The sequence below is a fragment of the Lupinus angustifolius genome, chromosome LG04 (assembly GCF_001865875.1).
Source record: "Lupinus angustifolius cultivar Tanjil chromosome LG04, LupAngTanjil_v1.0, whole genome shotgun sequence".
In the NCBI taxonomy this organism is placed as follows: Eukaryota; Viridiplantae; Streptophyta; class Magnoliopsida; order Fabales; family Fabaceae; genus Lupinus; species Lupinus angustifolius.
The window spans coordinates 9,456,550-9,478,751 of record NC_032012.1 but is presented as its reverse complement, the minus strand read 5'-3'; the positions used below and the strand labels follow the sequence as shown (position 1 = coordinate 9,478,751).

General features: G+C 34.3%; 4 protein-coding genes and 1 long non-coding RNA gene across 10 annotated transcripts; 3 read left to right on the top strand and 2 right to left on the bottom strand.

The window, feature by feature from the left end:
- On the top strand, positions 500–20,865 carry LOC109345635 (F-box protein At1g61340-like). Of its 5 annotated transcripts, none has more exons than XM_019584753.1 (4): positions 500–506; positions 1,892–2,003; positions 2,086–2,160; positions 2,353–2,851. In XM_019584753.1, coding segments are annotated over exons 1-4 (396 nt in total). In that variant the 5' UTR covers positions 500–504; the 3' UTR covers positions 2,560–2,851. The 5 variants fall into 5 exon arrangements, with proteins under 5 accessions (XP_019440298.1, XP_019440297.1, XP_019440299.1 ...); XM_019584752.1 differs by lacking the exon at positions 500–506 and adding an exon at positions 20,675–20,865 and having other exon boundaries at positions 1,300–2,003; positions 2,353–2,492; XM_019584751.1 differs by lacking the exon at positions 500–506 and adding an exon at positions 1,303–1,485 and having other exon boundaries at positions 1,771–2,003.
- LOC109345632 (B3 domain-containing protein Os07g0563300-like) lies at positions 4,752–14,180 on the top strand. 2 transcript variants are annotated; one of them, XM_019584747.1, is made up of 14 exons: positions 4,752–5,016; positions 6,958–7,039; positions 7,177–7,275; positions 8,129–8,417; positions 8,529–8,868; positions 8,977–9,073; positions 9,257–9,431; positions 9,840–9,919; positions 10,627–10,674; positions 10,765–11,025; positions 11,728–11,777; positions 12,225–12,338; positions 12,859–12,929; positions 13,032–14,180. In XM_019584747.1, exons 1-14 carry the CDS (start codon positions 4,883–4,885, stop codon positions 13,790–13,792), a joined length of 2,601 nt encoding a protein of 866 aa, XP_019440292.1. In that variant the 5' UTR covers positions 4,752–4,882; the 3' UTR covers positions 13,793–14,180. The 2 variants fall into 2 exon arrangements, with proteins under 2 accessions (XP_019440292.1, XP_019440290.1); XM_019584745.1 differs by having other exon boundaries at positions 8,129–8,426.
- Positions 14,588–16,470, top strand: LOC109345633 (syntaxin-124-like). Its single transcript, XM_019584748.1, has one exon. The coding sequence runs from the start codon at positions 14,867–14,869 to the stop codon at positions 15,782–15,784; it is 918 nt and encodes a 305-aa protein (XP_019440293.1). The 5' UTR covers positions 14,588–14,866; the 3' UTR covers positions 15,785–16,470.
- LOC109345636 lies at positions 17,315–18,556 on the bottom strand. Its single transcript, XR_002107432.1, has 2 exons — positions 17,776–18,556; positions 17,315–17,449 (listed from the first exon to the last, which is right to left on the bottom strand). It is a non-coding gene; the product is annotated as an uncharacterized LOC109345636 (long non-coding RNA).
- Positions 19,469–21,435, bottom strand: LOC109345634. The gene is made up of 2 exons (XM_019584749.1): positions 20,881–21,435; positions 19,469–20,180 (listed from the first exon to the last, which is right to left on the bottom strand). Exons 1-2 carry the CDS (start codon positions 21,392–21,394, stop codon positions 19,873–19,875), a joined length of 822 nt encoding a protein of 273 aa, XP_019440294.1. The 5' UTR covers positions 21,395–21,435; the 3' UTR covers positions 19,469–19,872.

Below are 22,202 nucleotides of genomic sequence, written 5' to 3'. Positions count from 1 at the left end.
AGCTATGAATTTTTTTCCTAGTACAATAGGCATAAATATATTAAAATGCATGTGAAAAAAAGATACTGTGTGTTATCTAAGACATACAAGAACAAGATATGTAGCATCAGGAAAAAACCCATACAAGTAAAATTTTCTATTTATCTAAGCTATGGATTTTTCCTAGTACACATGAGGCCATGGAATTTATCCTAGATTATATATCAGTTGCACCTATATACTAAGAAGATAAAATGTCTTAATTTGTATGAAAGAGAAAATCTAAACTTCCCACTAGCCAAATGTCCATAACATGAAATAATATCCCAAAGATTCAATAGAATATATGTTATATTATATTCCATGTTCATAATATTATTTTAACAACTAAATTGTGATCTTTTTTAGCTTTTCTCTATTTTTAGACGAATTTATATGAAAAGTACAATAAAAATAATTTGATATTACAAAAAATTACTAAATTTTGATTTTTAATACATCACTATTCTACAACATTATCCCCAAATGTTGACAATAATAATAAAATTGCTTATATCACTTCAATTTGAACATTAACTCTATCCTTTCCCACTCGAATGGAAATAAGCTGTTGCGTTTTCCATGTCCCATTATGTACCCAATCAATTGAAAATTGACACTTACATGAACAAATAAAATAATAACATTTTTATACTATTTGGCAACATATGATTGGTTTAGAACAAGTGAACAAGAATTTTTAGGACCAGGGATCTTGGTTCTTCACACTTCACCTATCTCATTATTAGTTGTCTCTCGAATGGAAGCACATACATTTAACGTCTCATAATTTATATCACTATATAAATTTAATCAGAAAAATACTTAATAACTAAAATTTGTGAGACAAAAAATGTGTTATCCTCTCATACAATATGATTTTGACCTACCTTTGACCCTCTAAAACCAAAAGAAAAAAATAGAGAAAAAAAGACAACACTCTCATACGTTGGATTTTTGGATCATGTGAAAGCAGAAAAATCTATTATCAACCAGCCACCTATTTAGAATTCACCCTCTTAATCAGTAATTAAAACACGTTTCTCTGCTGGTCATAATCCTCTGCGCTTCAGGACCACGGTAGCACACGTCCACATACACCAAAACGTGTTCAACAACCTCTCCCACTCTGCCACGTGTTCAACCAACGGTTATTTTTTATGCTTCCCCCTCTCTCTCTCCATTTTTAACCGCCAAACGCGTGGGAAGTTTCACATTTCACGCACACGGTTATCTTTTAATTTAAAAAAAATAAATAAAAAAGCTTTTATTATGTTTGTTCATATAAAACCCTTCTATTTATGTTTTTTCCTAAATTTACTGATAATCATCAAACTGTGCAGTTTATCACTCTGGCTTAAATTTTAGCACCAAAAGTTTCAATTTTAATTTCCCTATCTAGCGTTAAGTAATTCTAAACCAATCCACCAAAAAAAAATTAGAAACCCTAGTTCTTCTCATAAACAGGTTGGTTTCCTGTCTCTTCCATTTCTTAAATTTTCTTTCCGCTTTTATTGATTTCTAACTACACCCTTTGAAGGAAAGTATCGATTTTTACCATAATTGATTTTTGTGTTCCATTATTTCCCTTCTGGGTTTGTGATGATAAATATGTCTTAGTTTTTACTGTAGAATGTAGATATTCTGAGACCCCTTTGAAGGAAAGTATCGATTTTTACCTTAATCGCATTCTCAGTACCATTTTTTCCCTTTTGGGTCTTGGTGATAAATAGGGCTTGGGTTTTACTTTAGATTGCATCCGAAAAAGGTGTTCTTTTTTCCTTTGTAGTGTTTGAGAGAGTGATTGTGATTTTGCATTTTGGAATATGGCAATAGAGCTTGTGGATTATAGTTGTACTAAAACACTAGGAAGGAAGAGGGTGGAAGCTTCTCCTTCAGCAACTCCATTGAAGAGAATGTGCAGTGGCGGAATCACTTTCATCTCTGAGAATTCTCCACTTGAAGCTCTTCCTCTGGATATTTTGGTAAGTATGTGAATTCCATGTTTGGCTTTTGTTTTCTGGTAAATTTGGATTTTTATTTTCTAATGTGTATTTTGAAATGCAGATAGAAGTTTTGTGTTGTGTGGAACATGAAGATTTGAATCAACTTTTTCATGTGTCCAAAACCATTCGAGAAGCAGTAAGTATTAACAATTGTTGATTTTAGTAGCATTGTTTAGCTTGGTTAACTTAAGTTCAGTTAATTGTAGTATCTTTGTTCTGTTTGATTGAGTTATGTTTTGTTAATTGTTGCAGCATTGTTCGGTTTTGTTCTAATTGTTGTAGCACTTTTATTGTTCTAATGGGTAGCTATTTTGTTTACTTATTGCAGACTTTGATTGCTAAGGGAACTTATTTTGAGTATAGGACACCAAAAAAGAAAACATTTGTTTTTTATGATCCTATCAACAATGCTAATAGATCTCATGATATTGAAGCTCCAAATGCACCATTGAGGAAATCTAAGTCAAGGTTAAATAGAAACAAGTTTGATGATATCTCAGTCAACTTGTTTGACTTCATGGTAGAAGAAATATGAAATAAGGAATATACAGATTTGTATACTTAATAGGTTGAATGAGTAGATTAGTGAAGGATTTGAGATCCAAGGAACTCTGATTTTCAAGGCAGAAAATCTTCACAAGCCATTTCTTCAAATGTTTCGTTGAAGATTATTACTTGGGCTTGCTTGTAAATCTTGATTGATATACACCCTTAGATAAACAAGCAAATATAAAAGTGACTATGAGAGACTTTGTTTGGAGCGGAATTTTAGTGTATTCATTTGATATTATTAATAAAATGAGAAAGTTGATTATAACATTTTCCTCAATATTCTGTTTCACTTATCCCTTTCTGTCTTTATTTAATTTTCTTTGACAAGAAATATTTTCGCTAATTTTCTCTATCTAGATTGATGTTTATAACAATGTTCAATAGTACCATTATCAAGGTGCATAGCCTCTTTAAATACAACATTGATCTGATGTTTTAAATTATGTCTCGTTCTTTGAAACCAATGTTGGTCAACCAATCACTTTACAAAGTAGGAAGCATTTACTATATATTGATGATAAAAGTTTCCTGAATTTATCATTTGCAATTTATATATTTATGGAGTTCCGAATTTACTCCTAGATCATGGGGTCCAAGTTGACTCTAAGTTATATTCCATGATTTTGTTCATTTTTGGTATGAAAATCATTCCTTAAATCTTTGCTTATTGATAGAGAATATTATTATCAAACAAATAGGTGTAACGAATATGAATAATAAAAATGCTTCATATTTTTGGAAGGTAAATACCTTCCATAAGCCTTAGTGATGAAATTTGGAAGAGGATTGATCAATTAGCATGAGTTACAGTTAGTTTGAGAGTAGATTTTGGAGGGGAATGAATGGAAATGGAAGCCTTGATAACCATTTTACAAGTGTATTTTATGACTTTCAAACATTCTCTTTCATTTCCCTTCAAAATTCAACTCTCAAACTAACTATCAGGGTATATGACTACGTGTTACCCTTAGTAACTATGACTGATATGCATTCATTGCTCCTGGGTTTAGGGAACCTAGGTATGAATCTTTAAGTGTAACTAACAAGCATGTTTATATTTGTTAGAATATAACTGGCCAAACATTGGTTTATTAGTAATTTGATATAAGCTCTCACTAGATCTCTAGACATATTAAAATATTACAGGTTCTATTAGCTATATTTGCTATTGAGAGGAACAATCATGTACCATGAAAAGATTAGTTCTTTTTGTGTATGGGAATATACATGGTTATACAAAAAAAAAAAGTGAGAATAAATTTTGGAACAAAGTCTAGAATTTGGGAGGCCACTCACTATGAATATATTCATTGTTTCATGTAAGGTCCATTGGATTACCATATATGTCAAAATGTAAATATTCGATTTGGGATAACGATATTTATTGGAAAGGAGAATCATGCACTTTGAAAAGAATTAGTCTTTACTCATAGGATGAGAATGATACTACATATTTTATCTCACAATATTGTGTTATTCTATATGTCATGAGTTGTGATCAGTTAGAAAAATACTTAATAATTAAATTTTTAACTTAAATATGTTTTTTTTAACTCATCATAACTTATAACTCATGGAATGACACAAGATGTAAAATAGAAAATGACGTGCTCTCAATGAGAATACAATTACTTATACCAAAAAAATTATTACAACCATCATAATGAACTTACAAATATTATAACAGATAAAATGAAATGAGGTATAGCTAGTGCAAATAATATATGCTGCTCATGTTCTACATATTAATATGGATAAAAAATCTCCATTAATGTTAAACATTTTTTAAGTTGAATTATATATTTATATATTTTATAATGTACTTTTGAACATCGGAAGAAGAATATTAGGAAGATGGAATCTCACTAGCAAATGAGTCAAAGTTGATTGAAAAAGTCAATTATTCTTACTCACGTGTCTTTTTATTGATAATAATAACAAAAATGAGTTAGAAAATATGAAAGTGAAGAAAGGAAAAGTCAAAGGAGATAAATAACAACGTAGAATCAAAATGATTCCATTTCCATAGGAAGATACAATTAAGAATGATGAAGAAGAAGAAGAGAGAATAGAATAATAAAAGAATAATAACTACTATTTATATAAAAGTAAAATCTAATACTATGAAACCCGAGCCATACATCAAATCGGAAGAAGAGTAGTTTTCATAAGTAAAACCTATTTCAACACTTTCTCTCTCTTTAACCGTGCTCTCACGTATGAGTATGGCTATTACTACAGTGACGGTTACAGATCGCGTTTGAGTTTGTGGTTGTGGATTCCTTTTGGAGCTTCGATTCATTTCAATGGCTTCTGCTTCGTCTTCTTCATCGAAGTTGTTGTGCTTCAATCCTCACTGCAATGAATTCAAATCCGAAAGACCTAACAAAGGTTGGAGACTCCGTAACGGTGACCTAGCTGAGCTTTGTGATCGATGCGGGTTTGTAATTTCCATCATTTTCATCATTTTTGTTAACTTAGTACAATGTACACTGTTTTTTGTTGTTCGTTATTTATTATTATTTTATTTCAAAATTATATGATAGTTTAAGCAAGTTACACGTGATAGTTGCAAACTTATAAGGTAGTAGCTGAATGCTGGTAAAATGGATGAGTGAATCGGAATTCGGAACTAGCTGATAGATGTAAAACGATATAAGGCCTTAGCTTCTAAGTCATAAGCTATCTCAAGTAGTTTTCCAAATACGAGATTATAAGCTCATAACTTAGTGAAATAAGTCCTTTTATGAAACACCTATAGATAGCTAAGCTTATCTTTTGTCAAATAAACTAGGTGATTAACTTATATAAGCTATTTGGTGGTGTTACTGAACACACTATAACTTCACTCCTCTTGTGTCGTGCCACTGCTTTATGGGGGTGTAAAACTGAGTCTGAATAGTATTAGCTTTGTGATGTAAAGTCTGAAGTTTAAAATAGTAGAAGAAATGTTGATGTGACAGAGGCTGAAGAGTCTGAAATTTTGTAGGCATGTGTATGCCATTAGTGTTATAAATGAAAGAGACCAAACTGTTTTTATTTTGAATTGGGATCCGAAGGTCTTTCTTTTTCACCTAGGGGTCAATCGGCATGAGTTACACACTGGATGTAACCTTCTCCCTTCCATGAACCCTTTTTTATTTATTTACAATTATACCAGTAGAAGCTCTCATGAGAAAGTGGATTAAGTTATAGATGTTCTGATTAAAAAGGGTAGATAAAGAGCTAAGAAATCTTTGGGAGAAAGAAACCAATAAAGCCACCTTGCTCTAAATGGTTTTACTAGAATTTTAATTTTTGGTGAAGCTCAATGGTAGTCATGATTGATCTGTGTACCTCTGACCGCACCTAGTGGGATAATGCTAGGTTGTTATCATTGTTTTGTAGTACGAATCCATCGCTATATATTTATGACTTTTTTATTGTTGTGTTTATTGTTAATTCAGCTAGACCTTTGATATATTTTTAGTATGAGTTATTTTTTTGTTGTGATAGTTTTCCAAACTCATTACCAGTTTATGTACATAATGTTGTCATTTTGACTTAAATTAAATATACCAAAAGTATGTAACGTTGATGTGTTATTTTCAAAAGGGTTATGCTATGTGCTATTAGCTGTTACATTTTGAACCCTTATCACTATAGGTTTGCTATGTGCTATTAATTACTATGCACACTGCCATGGAAAGGTTGTCTATTTTTTAGGAGGAGGACGGAGGTTGTAGAATCAATTTCTAATTATGTTATTGTACAATGTTTTGTTTGAATGATATTATGAGTGATATTAGGATTACCCTCACTGGCTAAAGTTTAATGGCTAAATTATTCCTTTTTGCCATTATTCTCCTTCACTAGTTTTAGATCTCCTAACTAATGAGTAATGAAGAGGGAGAGTCTCAGTGCAAAGATAAGGTTGCTTGCTTTGTAACTTGGAGGTCATGGGTTCAAATTATGGAAACACCATCTTCACTTGCGATTGTAAGGCTGCATACATCTACCATCCCCAGACCTCACTAGGTGGGATCCTCGTATACTGGGCCGCTCCCTAAATTATATATATTCTTTTCTAAATGGACCCTTTATGGTATCTTATGTGTTATGTGGTAAAAAAGTTTCATTCTCTCGGCCATAAAAAGGTTTAATTAGGTTCAGTAACAGAGGCTGACCTCCTGATTTCATAAATACTCATTTCACTGTTTGCTTATGATGTAAAGAGTAAATAATCTTTGGCTGGTTGTATTTAATAATGAATTTCTTGGTCAAGAATCTATTTGCCCATATGTAAATAATCATGCCAATAGCTTATGATATGTTTTCTCTTGATATGTAATGTATATGTGCCATCCCTTCTGTAAAATTTGGTTGTTTCTATGATACTTAGTTCTGCTTTTGAAGAAGGGAGATTCTGTGACATTTTTCACTCAAATGCTTCTGGTTGGAGGAATTGTGAGACTTGTAGGAAGGTGAGCCAAATCACTACTGCAGATGCTTAAAGTGCTTTATACATGTTTATGTTAGACACTAGTAGTTTTACACATACAGGTCCCCATGGCCAAGTTTGCATTATTTAATTTTAACTGATGATAAGTCCTCTTTGCAGGGGATTCATTGTGGATGTATTGTTTCATGTCATGCCTTTGTGTTGTTGGATCATGGGGAAATTGAATGCTTTGCCTGTGCCCGCAAACATATTCTTTTGGTAGGTTTCTCTAACATTGTTGTGAGGACATTCGCCCCTCCCCCTCCCTCAAATCTATTCGGGCTTTAATTCTTGTGCTTTATATAGCATGAGTGTTGTGTGGGCTTTGTAGATCCCTTTTTGCTCTGGTTTTGGTGAATTGAACTTAAAGAATTTTTAATTTCATAGTCAATGAATAATCAAGAGGGTGAGTGGCACAACGGTAAGATTGCTACTTAGTGGCCATGAGGTCATGAGTTCATCTCCTGAAAACAGTTTCTCTGCTTGTGAAGGTAAAACTGTGTATATCTACCCTTCCCATACCCCACTAGGTGGGAGGCTCGTGTAGTGGGCCACCCTTGAGTGATTGAAGAATCAGTTGTAATGTCTGTTGCATTTGTTACTGTTTTAAAGTATTACCTTAATTTTTCTTCACTGCACTTTTGATTATATTATATATATACAACAACCAAGCCTTTATCCCACTAGGTCAGGTCGGCATTATATATATATATATATATATATATAAGACATGCATATAGTTCGTTGTTTTCCTTCCTTTTCCCTCCCAAACCGTCAATATCTTTTATGGTGACATATCTTATTTTTGTTTGAAATGTTTAACTTTATACACGTCAATCTAGTCTGGGCTTGCCTTTGTTTTTTCCTCAAGGTCTAAAAATTTCCTTTGCCTGTTAGTTGGAAATACCCTTTGCCACTTTTGGCTTATATCTCTAATTCTTAACCTCCATGACAAGCAAATGAGCTGCAATTGTTGGTCATGGCTTGATGCTGGAGAATATCTTGTTACTATAGTCCTGTTTTGATGCTACATTCTTGGCAGTGACTCTATATTCTGTTATCTCTATCTCAGCAGTCTAACCCAAAGTGGCCATCATCTTTTTCCCTTCAAAATCGTTTATCTGAGAGACTTAGAGACCTGCCTGCAAAAAACTGGAGTCAGTTAGCTGGATCAGGGCATGTATCATGGAAGCAAGCACCCAATCTGTTCAATTCTGTTTCTTCATCCGACCTGCATCCATATGTGTCCTCTCATGAAAGGTTACCTGCCTCTTCCTTGGAGAATAAAAATGAGGATTTGTGTGGAATGTCAGTTAATTGGAGTGCTAATTTTGGTCCACAGGAAATGACGCTTATGAATGGTAATTCAGGCTGACCTTCTCTCCACATTTTACTTTTCCATTATCAGGCGTAGGGAATGGAGTTTCTGAATAACATGGAAACTGCTATATAACCTGATTCTTATGTTGCAGGATTCAGGAATGGAGACAAATCAAGTTCATGTTTAAATATTTGTCAACAGCCTCTTTTTCTGAAGGAAGATTCGTCCCCGCAACCATTTGCTATGTCTGTACCTTATGCGACTCCAAATGAAAGAAATGGTCAAATTGGTGTAGCTGGAAGTCATCCACAACAAACTACACCTCTTCCAGGAAAACAATTTAGTGACACTCTGCATTTAGCACTGGAATCCTCACCTGAAGCTCAGGTTCATAGTGGACGACCCCAAGCAGATGCCAGAGAAAGAAACCAGTTACTACAACAGTATTGGCCTAGGTGTACTGATCTGGAGCTACAGCAAATAACCGTAGAGTATCCTTCAAATCACATATCATGGAGTTATAACTTTTTTAATGCATTTTATTTTCCAATCATGTCTAAATTCATACAACAAGCTCCAAGATCTTAACTTCATGCAAGTTCTACTTCTGTAATTACTCCCTTGTTTCAAAAGACCTTGAGTGCTAGTGATGCTGGGCGAATTGGGCGTTTAGTGCTTCCAAAAAAGTGTGCTGAGGTTTGTCTTGAGGGATTGCTTAGTGTGCTGCATTTATTGTTTCTTTAATTTTGTGTTGCTGTGTGCAAGTGTGGGATTGCTTCTAGACATTAAAAACTTAGGCTGTTTTTTATTTTGCATGGCCATCTTATTTTTTATGAACATTTAATCAAAGGTTATATTATATGTTGCTCCATGATACAGGCCTACTTCCCATCTATTTCCCAGCCCGAAGGGTTGCCACTTAAAGTCCTTGATGCCAAAGGAAAAGAATGGACTTTTCAGTTTCGCTTCTGGCCCAACAATAACAGCAGAATGTATGTGTTAGAGGGTGTCACTCCCTGCATACAGTCCATGCAGTTGCAAGCAGGTGATACAGGTAAATTCCTATCTTGGAATATATTTAATATTCTTCTTTTTCCCATCCTGCTATGCTAAATGACATTTTACCTTCGTGTCAGATTTGCATGAACCTTCCTTGTGGCCTTGTCTACTGGAGTTCTTCTTCATAAGAACTTGATGCTATTTTATTTGATTCAAAAGATTTTCTTTTCTACAACTTCTTCAATGCTAAATTTGCATCATAACACTAGCAGTATCATTTTGCTTACATTCACGTCTTTTAGATTGTTCTGGTCCAAGATCGTGCCGTGGATGTTTCCTCTGTTCGGAAGTGCTTAATATTGTGCTTCCTCATTTTTATTTTGTTGTGCCACCATCTTGCTGTCTTTGATTGATTATTAGTTGGAGTTCTTCTTTTGCGGCTGACCTGAATTGATTTTCTTAGTAACATTTAGCCGGCTGGAGCCAGAAGGGAGATTGGTTATGGGTTTTAGAAGGGCTACAAACGATACGCCCACCGACCAGGTAATGGCCTGGAATAGCAACGCATAATTTTATTAACTATGTCATTATATGTTTGAGTGTAATTATATAGTTGAGTGGAAACATGCCTGCATTTTTTGTACAAATAGTAACAATGAGGTTTGAACCTGTGGCCTCCCGCAATCTAATCCGAGTCCCTCACCATAGCTGAATCCTAGTGGCTTGGGGAACTGCTTGCTTAGCTCTAACTTTAGGTGGATGCTTGTAAGGAAATCATACACATGGAATTAGTTTGGAGCCATATGTGATTGTAAGGAATTAGTTTGGAGCCATATGTAATTGTTAGGAATCAGCATTTACCCTCATGGAAATTTTTTGGATACTGAATGAAGTTCTATTATGCTGTGCTGTTGTTTCTGACTTCAATCTTGTATATGATCTGGATCTGGATTCAGCTTAGGTTACTATCTAATCTTCAGTTGGGCTTATCTTCTGCTAAAAGACATCCATTAATTTAGTAAATAATTCCATATCTTGTATATGATCTGAATTTGGATTCAGCTTTGGCTACTATGGCTAATCTTCTAGTTGTGGATATCTTCTACTTTACATCCATCAATTTAATAATAATTCCATACTTTTGCTGCATACTATGCATTAACACATCCGGTAGCCATTTATGCAGTTGGTGAAATTTTGGATTTGTCAACTAAAATTATACATCTGTTCACGTATTTTTCTGTTCGCAGGACAATGAAACAAGTAAGACCGGAAATGGATTTTCTGCACTTGGCGAGGTTAGTATCACATAACTAACCGTATTGTAGCTACTAATGTTCATCATTTAAGAAGTCTCATTCTTGGTTGCATGTTTTTCTGTAATTTAGGTCGAACTGGCTGATCCTAGTTCATGGTCTAAAATTGATAAGTCAGGATACATAGCAAAAGAAGTGCTGGAGAGAAAATCTTCAATCAGAAAGAGGAAAAGCAGCATGTTGGGTTCAAAGAGTAAACATCTGAAGATCGAAAATCAGGATCTAATAGAGCTGAAGATTACATGGCAAGAAGCTCAAGGCCTGCTCCGTCCCCCTCCTAGCCATGTTGCCAGCATTGTGGTGATTGAAGGTTTTGAATTTGAGGAATATGAGGTACCTTACCTCTTGCTTTACTTCAGAAATAGTGTAGAATTACTACTGCTGTTATACTTTTGTAGTTGAGAAATTATAAAGCTTTTTTAACGGGGAGGGGGTAAAGTGCAGTTGCCGTGGTTTGAACCCAGGCACTAACACCTAATGTCTCACAGCTCTTTCAACTGATCTGGCTCTTGGTGACATGCTATATCCTGAAGCTATTAAACTTGCTTTCTACGTGATGAAAAGTTGTACCGTGATATAGTTGAATGTAGTCTTAGTTGTATGTAGTCAATCCAACATGTAGTTATAAGACTCACGAGTGAAGTTACAAAAGTTCAAAAGTCCAAGGTTGAGTATACAAAGAAAGAAGGGGAGCGGAAGAGAGTCAACCTATGGATTTGATTACCATGAAGGATCCTCAACTAGTCCTAGTTGAAATGTTACATTACGTTACATTTTGATTCTTGTTCTAGGAAGAAACTCAGAATTCATTTTGTATAATCAGTATATGCTTATCTTAAACTGATAAAAACGTTTTTGGTTTAAAACATTGAATCCATAGATTGGATTTATTACATTATGTGACTTGTATTTCCAATGTTGGATTGGATTTATAGTGTCTATCTTTGTTGTAATTTTGGTGCCTCTATTCTTTTGAATGAGATTTGGGAATTGCTATGCACTATGGAAGCCTTTATGCTGACAATGCTTTTACAGGATGCTCCAGTGCTTGGGAAGCCAACAATTTTCACCACTGATAATATGGGGTGAATCACTAATCTTTAATTATAGGTTTTGTTCAATTTCTTAGTATCTCTTGGTTGCTTTTAAGGTTTTAGATATTCATTTCTATATCATGTGCACGTTTCAGAAAATGTGGAATGTTGTTCTGTTGTATGCTTATCATGGGTAGTAGAAACCAAGGAAAATGTCCTTTTTTTATTTTGTTGTTTTCATGATGATATGTTGGTTTTGACTTTGTATGGTTGCTTGCACTGGTAGACAAGTGTGTGCTTTTGAGTGTACCTGCACCTTCTGAAGGCATGTTATGAGTATATTTTATAGTTGTGCCTGTGTTGTCAGTTAGTTCCTGTAGAGGTTGTATGCACTGTTCTCTTATTTGGTTTAATTGACTTCACATTTAGAATAGGTTGTTTATTATGTTAATTTAATTATGTGAACTAATTGTCAATAAAGAACTTCATTTGTGTCAGTGAAAAGGTCCAGTGGGCTCAATGTGAAGATTGTCTTAAGTGGCGTAAATTGCCAGCAAGTGCGCATCTTCCACCAAAATGGATGTGTTCTGATAATTTGTGGGATCCAGAAAGGTATAAGAGTGACTCATTCCTTTGTCATAGGCATTTTTGTTCTGTCGTGTTATCTTTAGTTTTCTTTTACTGAAAATGCGCTGATAAATTTAGTTAGCACTCATGTGTGGATAAGAATGTGTTTCATTTAGACCATTCATACTGTATTTGTATGGACTAGAAGTTAAGTATTATTGAGAGGTTGTTTCCGTAAAACCATGCATCATGTGAAGATACATTGTCAATTTTTACTCTGATCCCCCTCGACTCATTCCATGTTTACTTGCACTAAGCACATTGCTAAATATATAACCAATAGAGGGTAAGCCTCGGCGCAACTATAAAGCTGTTTGCCTTGTGACCTAGAGGTCATGAGTTCAAATCCTGGAAACAGTCTCTTCGCTTGTGAGGGTGAGACTATATTCATTTACACTCCTCATATCCCACTAGGTGGGAGCCTCGTGTAATGTGCCGCCCTTTTTTATAAAATATATAACCAACAGTGCATTATTCTTATATGTTGAATCCACTATGCTGCCAGATCTTCTTGCTCAGCTGCACAAGAGCTGACAGCAGAACAACTTGAGAATTTGCTACCCCCTTGTAATTCAGGTTTGAATTGTTTGATTGCCTCATTTGAATCAATATCTTAGATTTCTTGTCATGTTTTCTAGACTAGTGTGAAACTACCATGTTAATGCATTCATTTGGCAGCTGTTTCCAAGAAAATGAAGGCAGCCAAGCAGGATCCTGATAATGCTGAAGCTTTGGAGGGACTTGACACACTTGCAAATCTAGCTATCATGGGAGAGGGTGAGGCACTTTCAGCATCTTCCCAGGCCACAACTAAACACCCACGGCATAGACCTGGCTGCTCTTGCATTGTTTGCATCCAGCCTCCTAGTGGAAAGGGCCCCAAGCATGAGCAGACATGCACATGTAATGTATGTTTAACAGTGAAGCGCCGTTTCCATACCCTTTCATTACGCCGTGAGAAGAAGCAATCGGAAAGAGAAGCAGAGACAACACATAAAAAGCAGCATCCTCAACCATTACCTTCGTCTGAAATTTTACTTGATGATGATTCCCTGCCTCGTAGTAATGCATGTGATAGCAGCAGGCGTAACCTGAACAAGGAGGTCAATGATGGTTTAGATGATGATCTTATCAAGATAAACTCATTCACTTTGCCATTCAAAGGCCAAATTGACCTCAACATCCAGCCAGAGCGAGAAGAAGAGTTTTCACCTCGTTCAGATTCTGGTGGTATGATGAAGTTGCCCCATGATACTACTGATATGCATCCGAAGCATCTGAGTATGTTGAACTCTAGTACTGCAGACACATCTGGAAGTCAGACACAGCAGATTGGAGATGGAGTGAGGGATGAGAAACTTAGTAATTGTTTATCCCATGGCAGTAGTAGCCATAATGCTGATAAGGAACATGCACAAGCTTTGCCTATGAATGTGTGAAAATCATACACGGTGCTATAGCTTTGATTAACACATTCTTGAAAAGCTATATTGGAGCTGGGAAAGTATTTTTGCTGTACATTGATCTTGCCATTTGTACATAAAGAGGGATAGGAAAAAAGCCATTGATGAAAAACCAATATATTCTAGTATTATCAGTGAACTTGGTAGCAGTTTAGTTTGCTAGGGATATAATGAAATGCAGTTGAATGGGGTAGTTGGTTGAAGCTATTTAGTTTCATTTGATAGCTCACTTTGCCACCTGATTTCAACCACATTGAAAAGGTAGCTAGGGCCTAATTACTTCTTCCATTTATTCTTAGCCTGTAAGATGATTTGTTTAGTAAAATCGATGATGGATGAATTATACTGTTTTTTTTGTTTTCTTCCTTAGCCTGATTTGGAAGCCTATGAATTTTTTATTTTTTAAGTGTAAGCAGTTGTGAAGGAAATTTTAACTTGTCATGCACTTAGTAATATTTTCAATTCTAAGCCTTTTTAATCACTTTTAATTAAGTTTTGTTTGCCTATAAAGTATTGCTTACTGCAAATGAATGATGATAAAGTTATCAACTTTATGTCAAATTAATTGAACAAACTTTTCTATTAACCTAGATAATTTAATTTTAATCAGTTTATAGGATGGTTGATAAACTTTTCTATTATACGAGTAACCTATGGTATACCCAACTTCTTAACACCCTTCTTTGATTGGTATCAAAATAATAATTTGGTTGGTCCTTGTTTCACATTAACCATAGACCTCTAGTACTTCCACCCCAAGAATAAAAAAAGGGTTTTTCCCCTTTGAGCCTTTTGTTGGTGACAATTGGTTTCTCTTACCTTTTGTCACCTCCTACTTTCCTTCCCCTTAGTAAAATTTTTCTCCCATTGGAAGATGAGGACACAAACAACCCAAGATTTGATATTTGTCAAAGGAAATAACACATATCATTGTGTTACTTGATTCACAAATCATAGAAGATATCAATTAACAAAGCAAAAAGAAAGTATTTGTCATTGTTCATTAAATCTTCAATACCAAGGGTGTTAGACCAAAAGAATCTGCAAAAAATGAATGACTTATTCTCAAGTTCCTTCAAAAAATACACTGACTTGAGGGAACAGACTCACTTTGATGATGTGGAAGCAGGGAAGGAAACTGTGAATCTTGATAAATTCTTTGAAGATGTGGAGAATGTTAAAGAAGACATGAGGGTTGTTGAGAAGCTCTATAGAAAATTGCAGGAGGCCAATGAAGAAAGCAAGATTGTTCACAATGCTAAAACCATGAAGGATCTTCGAACGCGTATGGATAAAGATGTCGAGCAAGTCCTCAAACAAGTTAAGATCATCAAAGGCAAGCTTGAAGCATTAGAGAGATCCAATGCAGCAAATAGAAAGCTCTCAGGGTGTGGTCCAGGTTCTTCAACAGATAGAACAAGAACTTCAGTGGTTAGTGGCTTGGGTAAGAAGTTAAAGGATATGATGGATGATTTTCAAGGGTTAAGAGTAAGAATGCAACTTGAGTATAAGGAAACAGTGGAAAGAAGATATTTTACAATAACAGGAGAGAAAGCAGATGATGAAACTATAGAGAATTTGATATCAAGTGGAGAAAGTGAAAGTTTCCTTCAGAGAGCAATTCAAGAACAAGGGAGAGGTCAAATAATGGATACAATATCAGAAATTCAAGAGAGACATGATGCTGTTAAGGAGATAGAGAAAAACTTGATTGAGTTACATCAAGTGTTTTTGGATATGGCAGCACTTGTAGAATCTCAAGGCCAACAACTCAATAACATAGAGAGTCATGTTGCACATGCTAGTTCATTTGTAAGAAGAGGCACAGAACAACTTCAAGAAGCAAGAGAGCATCAAAAAAGCTCTAGGAAGTGGACATGTTATGCCAGTATTCTTGGTATTGTTCTTATCATTGTGATCTTATTTCCTCTCTTGTCATCAATTTTACCTCACTTGTTATTAAAATGAAGAAGCAGGACCATAGTTACTAGCTACATGATTCATTTGGGCACATGGTTCTCCACCCTTTATATTATTATTACAAGACTTTTTCAAGGTTAACCCGATACGTAGCATGCAATACGGTGAATTTGATACGTGTTAGCAGGGTTAATGAGAGAACCATGTAAGCGAATCTTAACTAGAGTACTTCTACCTCGAGCTTGTAGTTAGATTTTGCATTCTGAAATGCACATGGTTATGCCTAGAACAAGTGGGCATGCTGCATGAACTGCAAGATTGAATCTTGTGACTTCATTAGTGTAATATCAGAACTGCAGTGACAAAACCAGGTTATTGTGAACATTATGGGTTCCCATGGAATTGTAATAGCAAGATAACAATTGGAAACATGACAATGACAACGTTGTAATAGGAAGTTGAATACACTTTTAGAATGGTTCCATTTCTGGATCAGCTTTCTTTCCTTTCCTTCCATTCTTAAATGTTCTTGCCTCTTTGCTAATAATGATTGAAGAATGTGATATCAAGTATCTTCAAATGCTGTTCCAATTCCAACTACATTACACACCATACTATAACTATATTCATGTGTATATATATACTCATCCAAGTCATTTTTAACTTGGACTCATTCTGAAGTTGTCTTACTTTTCTTTCAACAACTACTGAAATGAGTGAGCTTATGCACATAAAAAGCTATCAAGCTTAAAGTTGGATGGATCATAAAAACTCATTCAATCAAGTTAAAAATTTAAGTCCAATATCAGTTAAAAGAGACCCACAACAAATGTTGAGAATAGCTTTTAAGCTACAATTCCTCCGAAGCACAACACCTCATGAGCCTCTAGCTATGCAATTTATGTTTTGCTTTGCTTCAACTTCTGTAATGAGAACCATGGTTGGAAATTAGAGTGAGTCTTTATGTAGCTCCAAGTTTAACTATATTTTGTTATAATAATTTAAATGGTAAACATTCAATGATAAAGAAGAGGAAAACATTTTGTCCAACACTACAAAAAATCACTTCTAAACAAACTTTTATGATTGAACTGTAATAGAAGATTGAAAAATGTTAGGCACACATCAATTAAATTCATGTTTATGGAGGCAAGAACATGATCAACTTAGCCAAATTCAAGTCAAGTGTATGTCACAACTCTGCAAAATTTTGGCCTTTATTAGCAAATAAATCATTGAACAAATAATAAAATTTAGCACTTTGATTGGCTTGAAACATAAAGTGAGACACCATTTGGGATAAGTGATGTCCATCCATCAGGCTGTAACTTGAGATTGTTGTCTTGGTAACACCGTATTGTGATTCATGTTACTATATTGTGATTTTTTTTAAAATCCATCTTTTAAATTATTTTCTATATTCAAAGTGCTTAGCCTCATTTCTTAGCAAGTTTAATAGTTTAAAATCCACCTTAATTAAAGACTGGGTTGAAGGTTTTCCAGTATCATCCCTGCCCATCTATTCATGATGTCAATTATTAGGCAGATTTTGGTCATGTTCTGTCATAGTTGGGAAAATATTGTTGAAATCCATATAGTTATAGTAAAGTAAAGTTAAATATTCAGGCAACAAAAGGACAAATTCTGGTCCATAATAGCTGTAAGTAATTATCAAACAAGATTCCAACCTTGCTAAAAACTCATAACTTCCAACTAAAATATTAATTTCTATTTTTATGAATTTTTAATTGAATAAGGTTTTCTAATTGGTTTGAGACACAAAGTGATACATATGATCCTTATCCAAAAACTGAAACCAAGTTGGTCAGCTACACCAAGGAAATGAAAAGAAGACTGGCTCCTTCATGCATGTTCCACTTAGCTTGGCTCAGGGGAATATAGCTCAGTTGGTAGAGCTCCGCTCTTGCAATTGGGTCGTTGCGATTACGGGTTGGATGTCTAATTGTCAAAACGATAATGATAGTATCTTGTACCTGAAAACCGGTGGCTCACTTTTTCTAAGTAATGGAAAAGAGGACTAAGTACAGGAGCCAAAAAACAGACTGAACTATGGCCCATGTTGTGAAGTTAAAAGCTTTAATGATATACAAAAAGCCATAAATCATTTTTAAAATATAAAGCTACCCTTAAAATATATATAATCTGTCACCAAACAACAAACTCTTTCTCTCCCATCAACAACAAGAATAGTAAACTTAATAAACAAAAAAGGGAAAAAAAGAAAGAACAAGAACAAGTGTAATTTACAAGCATACCCCCATTCATGTAGCATCATTGGGTAGAGAAGTCATAAAGGAATTGTAAGAAGATTCAAGATCAAACTCATATGCTGCACTCATCATAAAGAAACTTCCAATCCCTTCCTTCATTGTAGTTTTCTCATGAAAATGTGATGGCAAAATGGTAAACTTGTTGATGCTTGAGACAGTGTCTTTAAGTTTAGAAGCTAAGATCTTGAAATGAAGTATGAACTTGTTGTAGTAAAATACATCATATTCAAATGGTGAGATTATGTTTCTCATATAAGCTTTCTCAAACTCCATAACTGAAGTGAAAGGTATATTATAGTATATACACAGTTTGGAGAAGAGGATGGGACACGCGCAAAGAGAAAGGGTCCTTCTTTTCTGAAGCAAGAAGAAAAACACAGTTATATTAGGCATAGAAACTAGAAAGTAGAGTGATTATAAAAAATAAAAAGCATTGACATGAAGATAAAAAAGAGAAGAAAATGGTTTAAAAAAAAGAACTTTAATCATGGGTATGTGTAATTTTCCTTAAATTTTCTGAGGAAGCAAGTAGACATGAAAAACCCAACCCATAAAACAAAATCAGAAGAAACTTCTAACACAAATATTTACATTACAGGATTTGCAGAGAGAGAGAGAGAGAGAGAGAGGGTAAGTTACTACAAGAAATGTAATAAAGATATGAAGTGAAACGCGTTTGGTATGAATGAATAGAAGCCAAAATATGATGACGTGAGTTCTCTGTTTTATAATATGGGTGTGTAAAAGTGAACAAAAAGTAATATATTGACACTTATATCCATTTTATATGTAATGATATTACATTTTTATCCTTAAAATATAAAATAAAAAGTCACTTGTCTTTCCATTACTTGAGAGTAATCTCGGTATTTGGTTCCACCCTTTCAAATTGTAAAATCAACCTTACAAATTTAAAAACATTGATTTTTAATATATTAATTGGTTATGAATATGAATGAGAAAAAGAATAAGTAGGTAGGGGTGCATGGGAAAACAGAGAGAAAAAGAAGAGATAGCGTGTGGAGTGGCACATACTCTTATTATTATTATAAATATTATTATTATTACTGCTTCTGGTTGCTTACGGCATAAGCGTGTAGCAGTTGAAAATGATTCACCCATTTCCCAAAACAAGCTTTGTTTCAATCTTCACTATCCATCATTTTACTTTGGATTATTGAATCTTATGTTTGTTCCTCCTTATTGGACTATGGCCCAACATTTTGTTATATTTATAGCCCATTTTGCATGTCCTACATAATATAATATAAGCTAATACAATACAAAATTCTGATACTATATATCCTTTGATGATGTGATCATTGTATTTTATAACCTTGTGGGAGTATGTGATCAAATATAGTCAATTATGGTTGCTTTATTTAAATATTGCCCATTTAGTAACCCTTTTAATACTAGTGCACTCATATAAACACCTTGCTCAAGAGTCAATACAAATTGAAACATATCCATGTATACATACTTTAGAAAATTATAAGCAAACTGAAAAAAATGTTAAATTAAACATCACATTCTTTCATTTATGCTATTATCCTAAGTGCCCTATAAGAGTTCCTACGTTTCTTTCCTAACATATATGTTAAACTTCAACCCCATTTTTCATATCCACATTGGGGGAAATAGAGATTATGACTATGACTCTTCACTCTAACTCAACCATATACTTTATGGCAAATATACAAATAAATAAAATCTAACACAACATGCACATGCAGCTGTTAAAATATTTATACTACTCAGTAATTTTGTTGTTGTATATAGTATTGTTATAGTAAATCATAATTAAATATGCATCATTGTTATATAATATGTATATGAGAATATTTAATTGGCGCCACGGTTAATCATTTGCATGTATTGATTCAAGGATTCTTGTTTCTGCAACCTCATTTGGTGGTTGAAGTTTCGTATGAAAGCTTCGGCTCTACGATTCAACTCGTCTGAACTCAGTGATGGCTCTTTCCGAAGCTTTGACGGTAGCGGTGGGTGGTGGTGGTGGTGGGTCCGGTCCCACATGTCACGTGACTTCTTGGTCTGCAACCCTCCTCCTCCACTAGCCTCCATTATCGCCTTCCACGTGTTCTCTAGTGTCTCGTGCCGTTTTTCCTTCGCCACCTTCAACGCCCTTCCACCTATACAATTACAACAACAACAACGCCATTGTTTTAATTAACCTTCGCTTTAGAACTACATGCATGCAACTTCCATAAACCACTTCTTTTTGGAACTAAATGATTTTTTTGCATAGTAACTCTTTCAACTTACTAAAATAAATTATGTACTATTTTCTTCTCTAAAAAAATTAGAAATTACATGTTGTTTTCGTATTATTAAGAGTATTTCTCATATTTTTTGGATAAAAAACTAATTTTTTTTAGTTTATGGTTGTCCTTTCCAACAAGTATCACTCACAGAAATCGAACTTTCAACCTTTCGGGATCTAGTGAGACCTTAAACCACTAGACCAACACCTTACTTATTAATAGAAATTATAGTTCTAATATATAAAAAGAATTAGAATCCGCTTACTCTAGGAGTAAGTTCATTATATCCATCAATTTTATAATTTTATGAATATCTAATGATTTAGATCTACTCACGAATTTAAACTATTAAATTTGGGGAGAATTGATTTGATAAATCACATTTAAGACTCTCTATTTATGAATGGTGCTAGCTTGGTCGGTTGTCGTTGTTACTTAAATAATTTTGGAAGTAAATGCAATTTGCACAAAACACCAATTGTCCTTCACTCATACTTATCTTAAATAGCAAATTACGCTATTATTTTTTGTTTTTTCTTATGATCAAAAATGCAGAAATTTTTGATACCTTGCTGATTAGATTTGTGCGGTTTCCGGTGAGTGAACCTAGCCGAAAGGAGAGGTTTCTCATTGAACAATAGATATTCCGGTGGAATCTCCGTTGAGTTTATCGACTTCAGTAAGGTCGACGTGGATTCCTGAACCGTGTTCATTCCATTATCTATTTCTTTAACCACTTCTTCATCAACCGCGTCTGAACCGTTAACCAACACCGCCTTCACCTCCATAACCGGCGGTTCTGAAGCAATAACCTCCGGTGGAGATTTCATCATCATTACGGTGTGGTGAGAAGGAAGAAGAGACGGAGGAGTTTCGTGTGGAGTATCGTTTGAATAATGGTACTTGGAGGAAGCGAGAATGGAAATGATGATAGCGTTGAGGATGAGGTATATGTAGGGAGGTTTGAAGCATGAGAGTAGAAGGTTACAAAGATGAGTTGTTGATAATGGAAGAGTGGCACAGAGTCCTAACAAGGCCAAAAGAAAAGCCATAGAAATGGTAATGAGTTTTATGGAAGCCATGTTTATTTGTTTCTTTGTGATAGAGAGGAACGTTGGAAGTGAAGGGGAATTTATAGTCAAGGGTAGTAGGGAATCCATACGCGGAATCAATTTAGGTTTGTGGGGTCACCTATTCTAACCACGATTATTTATCCCTAAAATTCTTGAGTTCAACTCCTCCCCGTACTTAAAAACTAGTAATGAAATATGGGATGAGAATTTTTTAAAGAATTTTTATTTATTTTTAATAAAAAATAACATATAATTATAGTTGTTAATTTTTTTTTGCCACATGTCATCATCCTATCCGATATTATAGAGGATCCATTTCCAAAATTCCTTGTAGTTATATTCCAAACCAATCATATGCTATTAAATAGTATAATAATGTTATTCATATTTTTTCTTTTTCTTTTTGATTCAATGAGACATGGAAAATGGGAAATCTGATCTCCTTCCACCTATTCCACCTTTTTGTGAATCAAATATGATTTTTTGTACTAACAATGAAATTTCATTACTTTTTTTGTTAAGGAACTGATTTTGTGGTTACCCCTTCCAAAAAGTATCACTCACACGAATCGAACTCTCAATTTGGAGTTCAGTAAGACCTTGTACCACTAGTCTTACAAAGTGTATGACTCTATGTAATTAATTAAAAAAATTAAAGTTAAAATTTTAATAACTAAATATTTTTTTAACCAATTATATCAAATGACATATGAATTGATATACTTTATGAAGATAATCCTTACCTTTCTATTTACATTATTTTATTCAATTTTTTGGTATGTCATTTCTATTTATAGATGTCAATGAAAGTTGATTA

Coding starts and splice junctions, on each gene's coding strand:
- LOC109345635 (XM_019584751.1), top strand. CDS start 1,845: ATGGCAATAGAGCTTGTGGATTATAGTTGTACTAAAACACTAGGAAGG. Junction 2,004..2,085: donor CTCTTCCTCTGGATATTTTG/GTAAGTATGTGA, acceptor TTTGAAATGCAG/ATAGAAGTTTTGTGTTGTGT. Junction 2,161..2,352: donor CCAAAACCATTCGAGAAGCA/GTAAGTATTAAC, acceptor TACTTATTGCAG/ACTTTGATTGCTAAGGGAAC.
- LOC109345632 (XM_019584745.1), top strand. CDS start 4,883: ATGGCTTCTGCTTCGTCTTCTTCATCGAAGTTGTTGTGCTTCAATCCT. Junction 7,040..7,176: donor ATTGTGAGACTTGTAGGAAG/GTGAGCCAAATC, acceptor TCCTCTTTGCAG/GGGATTCATTGTGGATGTAT. Junction 9,432..9,839: donor GTTGCAAGCAGGTGATACAG/GTAAATTCCTAT, acceptor TGATTTTCTTAG/TAACATTTAGCCGGCTGGAG.
- LOC109345633 (XM_019584748.1), top strand. CDS start 14,867: ATGAATGACTTATTCTCAAGTTCCTTCAAAAAATACACTGACTTGAGG.
- LOC109345634 (XM_019584749.1), bottom strand. CDS start 21,394: ATGGCTTCCATAAAACTCATTACCATTTCTATGGCTTTTCTTTTGGCC. Junction 20,181..20,880: donor GCACAAATCTAATCAGCAAG/GTATCAAAAATT, acceptor GTAATTGTATAG/GTGGAAGGGCGTTGAAGGTG.